The following is a 3,521-nucleotide window of genomic DNA, read 5'->3' as shown; positions in this document are numbered from 1 at the left end:
ACGTTGTTAGTTGCTGGCTTTTCGCAGTCGGTTGTTGGTAGTGATGCGTTCACTGTAAACGGTTTTGAAACGTTGTACTCGTACCTCTGCACCCTCATGGGTCTGTGTATGCAAGTTTATGACTGTGACTGACTATGTCAGTCATGACGCGCATGGCAAGTCGCCACTTCGGCTTTTGACTGATTTGGGCTTTACTTAATGGTAAAGGGCTCGGCGTAAGCTTTTGACGGCAGTTTTGGTAATATTTTTGGTACAAAAAAATATATTCGCCAATTAATTTTTTATGTTTTGTTAAAACCAAATTAAGCGCTTGTTATGCGGCGGTGACGGACGGACTCATAGAACCGCGCACAACTTTTGGATTAACAGTTTGGGTAACGTAATTTCGATTTCGTTTTTGGCTTTACAGCTGCGGTTGTTGTTAATAACTTTTGTTTATTTTTTTTTTTTTGTTTTTTGGTTGTTGTTTTGCTTTGTTATTGTAAACACAAAACAATCGAAAACCGAAACCGAACCATCTCGCATGTTAAAATTGCCATAATTTAGCTTTTTTCTGTTGTTTAGACTCAGTTTTAATGTAGAAGACTTGACTTTTAACTTTTTCTGCGTGAACAACACAAAAATTGTGTTGATTTTAACAGTTTTTTTAGTCGAGTGACAGCCGGGAAGCCGCAAAGTTCATCGCTTTTCGTTATAGTAAATAACTTAAAAACAAATATAAAAAAAAAAAAAATAGAAAATTGTTAAAACGTGTTTTTACAGTAAATTTTTATGATGAAAAAAAATTATTGGAATATTTCTTCGATTAGTGAATAACAGTAAAATTATTGTGTTTTAATAAATCGATTTTACGAATACCACGGTTTGCTATCTGCCTCCAGCAAAAATCCATACACCGCAGACGCTTACACCGCAGACCAACGTCCCATAAACGATTTATGACAATTTTGGATTTTATAAAATCTAACAAAAAAAAAAAATTTTTAACAAATTTACATATTTAAATAATTTCTTTTTTTTTTTTTTTCAAATTTTACATATTGTTTGTAAAAGTACACGAAAGTAAAAAATCCATTAGTCAAAATCAGACTACGAAAAGCTTAGATTTTCTTATAATTCCGGTACCGTGTGCGTGTGCTTATGTGTGGAGCAGATATCAGCGCCCGTGGTAGATATCGCATTACAGTGCTTCGGTCTGTTAAGGGCTCAAATTTACTATTTTATTGCCTGGTATTTGCTTCGAATTTGTTGTGTTGTTGAGGTTGTTGGATTGTTAATTTTATTGCATATCGCGTCATTGCTGTGATAACAATTTTAGTGGTGTTATTTGCGTAATGTGCTGTGGGCTGTTCTACGGCTGATTACCTACACTTGTGGAAAGTAAGTTTAGTTTGTCAGGTTTCACTTTTCTTTTGGTTGCTTTTGAGCTTTGGTTCATTGGATTTTATATTATTATTGTTATTTTTAATAATCACATGCTAACTATATAACAATCAAAGACATATATCAATCATGACTTAGAAATGATATAATAAATTAATAATTATGTTATTCAATTATAACTAGCGATTTTAACATATGTAAACATTTATAAAACATGCGTCGCTCCAGTGTGTGCAATATATGTTTAAGTTTAAACTGTTTTCCATTGCAATAATTTAATTTTCGTACAAAATTATCAACCATTGTATAAGCCCATATAATCATAAAGTTAGGTTGCGTTGCATTAACAGTCTTGTGCACCAAAGTTTACTTAAGCACAAATAATTTCCCATTGTGGTACCACGGACGAAGCACCGTCTATACGCCCGACTTAAAGAATCACTTTTATGGCAGAAGTTCCTGATGTCTTAAGTATGAACAGTGTCACTTTGAGAAATACGAGTTACGTCTTCATAACCTGATCTACAGCTCGGACAATAATTGTTAGGGGTTGACCAAGACTTATTGCATGCTTTTCTCAACACAACCAACCTCGATAAAGTAATGTTGTGTTGGGTCCGCTTTAGTTGAACCAGTTGAGTTATACGAATTATGTCTAGTTTGTAGCAGATGGATCTTGTAATCTCGCAAATCCTAGGTAGGTATTTTTGTTCAATTATTAGTTAAGTCATATAGAATATCAATATCCGGAAAGTGAATATCAGAGAGTATCTATTTTGTATGCTTTACATGCTCCTTTTTTTGAATCTGTACAGAGTTACTTTTATACCGCCAATATCAGACAACTCATTCAGAAAAGCCCAGAAAATTTCAAACATTAAGCGAAGATAAAATTACTATTATAATAGAAAAATATTTTAAAGAACGTTAACTGAATTATTTTTCTAGACACATCACAGACCTTTAATAGTTTTGGCATAGATGAAAATGAAATGAAATGAAAGTTGAAAAAAGGTCATCAAAACTTGAAAAATTATATGCGATTAAAGTTTAAAAATCTACCACGACTAGTAGGTAGAAACTCATTCTACGTATGTTGTTATATGGACATTTGGTATGGAATTTTGTAGCTGTACCAAGAAAATGATTATAGACACCTTACAGACCTTAAAATTATATAGGAAGTAGTGATATTGACTATGACTAAACAGTATTAACCATTAAATAGGAAATAAGTAAGTTCGTTGAAGTTTTTGAAAGACTATACCAGTATGTATCCAAGAACTATCTAAATTGATTGAAGTTGGGCCCTAAGAAGACGAGTTCATGCTTAAGAAAATTATAATTTATATATTGAGAATTTGAAAATATATAAATAAAATTACAGGTACAGGAAAAGGAGAGTACAGGAGTTACAGAAGTACTGGAAATAATTTCCGATTTCAGATATTTTCTTCCGGGAAAATAAAAACTGTTTTTCTAGTGTTCTGAAAATCTTACCGAACGAATCTTCACATTAAAAAAAAAAATAAAACCATTAATCGAATCTTAGTAACCTTTTATGCAGTAACTGTCAAATTGATATCAAATAAATTAAATAGATATTTAGTTAAAAATAAATTTTTACATATTCATTATAATAGATTAATGTATTTCGGGTTTTTAAAATTAAAATGAAGCGTCTTAAAATAGATCGGCGTCTTAAAGCTGTGGTATTTGTCGCTTTGATGGTTTTGAGTCAATTCACCATATCTAGTGGACAAATACAACCGGGATGTATGGAACCGCAATCCCCTGGAATATGCCGTGAAAGGATATTACGTTATGCCTACGAAACTTTATCTGGCAATTGTATTCCATTTTATTACACTGGATGTACCGCTACTGGTAACAATTATTTGACATATGAAGAGTGTAGAAGAGAATGTATGGAAAACAACATATATTAAACATCTACTTGTTGTACAGGCTACTAGTTGTAATTATTTAACATCCAAATAGGTTCTAAGAGAACACCCCCACAAGAAGCATATTTTAAAGATCTTTCATTTTTCGTTGGTAACAATTAATTTTCTGTGACAGCTCTTAACAAGAGTTGCCACCTAAACACAAGATTTTTGTAATTTTCCTTAATAAAA

General features: G+C 32.1%; 1 protein-coding gene across 1 annotated transcript; it reads left to right on the top strand.

The window, feature by feature from the left end:
• Nucleotides 1–2,994: 2,994 nt before the first annotated feature.
• On the top strand, nucleotides 2,995–3,511 carry LOC119671766 (kunitz-type serine protease inhibitor HCRG2-like). Its single transcript, XM_038082539.1, has one exon. The coding sequence runs from the start codon at nucleotides 3,057–3,059 to the stop codon at nucleotides 3,330–3,332; it is 276 nt and encodes a 91-aa protein (XP_037938467.1). The 5' UTR covers nucleotides 2,995–3,056; the 3' UTR covers nucleotides 3,333–3,511.
• Nucleotides 3,512–3,521: the final 10 nt, after the last annotated feature.

Source organism: Teleopsis dalmanni, chromosome 1 (genome assembly GCF_002237135.1).
Source record: "Teleopsis dalmanni isolate 2A chromosome 1, ASM223713v2, whole genome shotgun sequence".
Classification (NCBI taxonomy): Eukaryota; Metazoa; Arthropoda; class Insecta; order Diptera; family Diopsidae; genus Teleopsis; species Teleopsis dalmanni.
This window is presented reverse-complemented; position numbering and strand designations above follow the sequence as displayed.

Coding starts and splice junctions, on each gene's coding strand:
- LOC119671766 (XM_038082539.1), top strand. CDS start 3,057: ATGAAGCGTCTTAAAATAGATCGGCGTCTTAAAGCTGTGGTATTTGTC.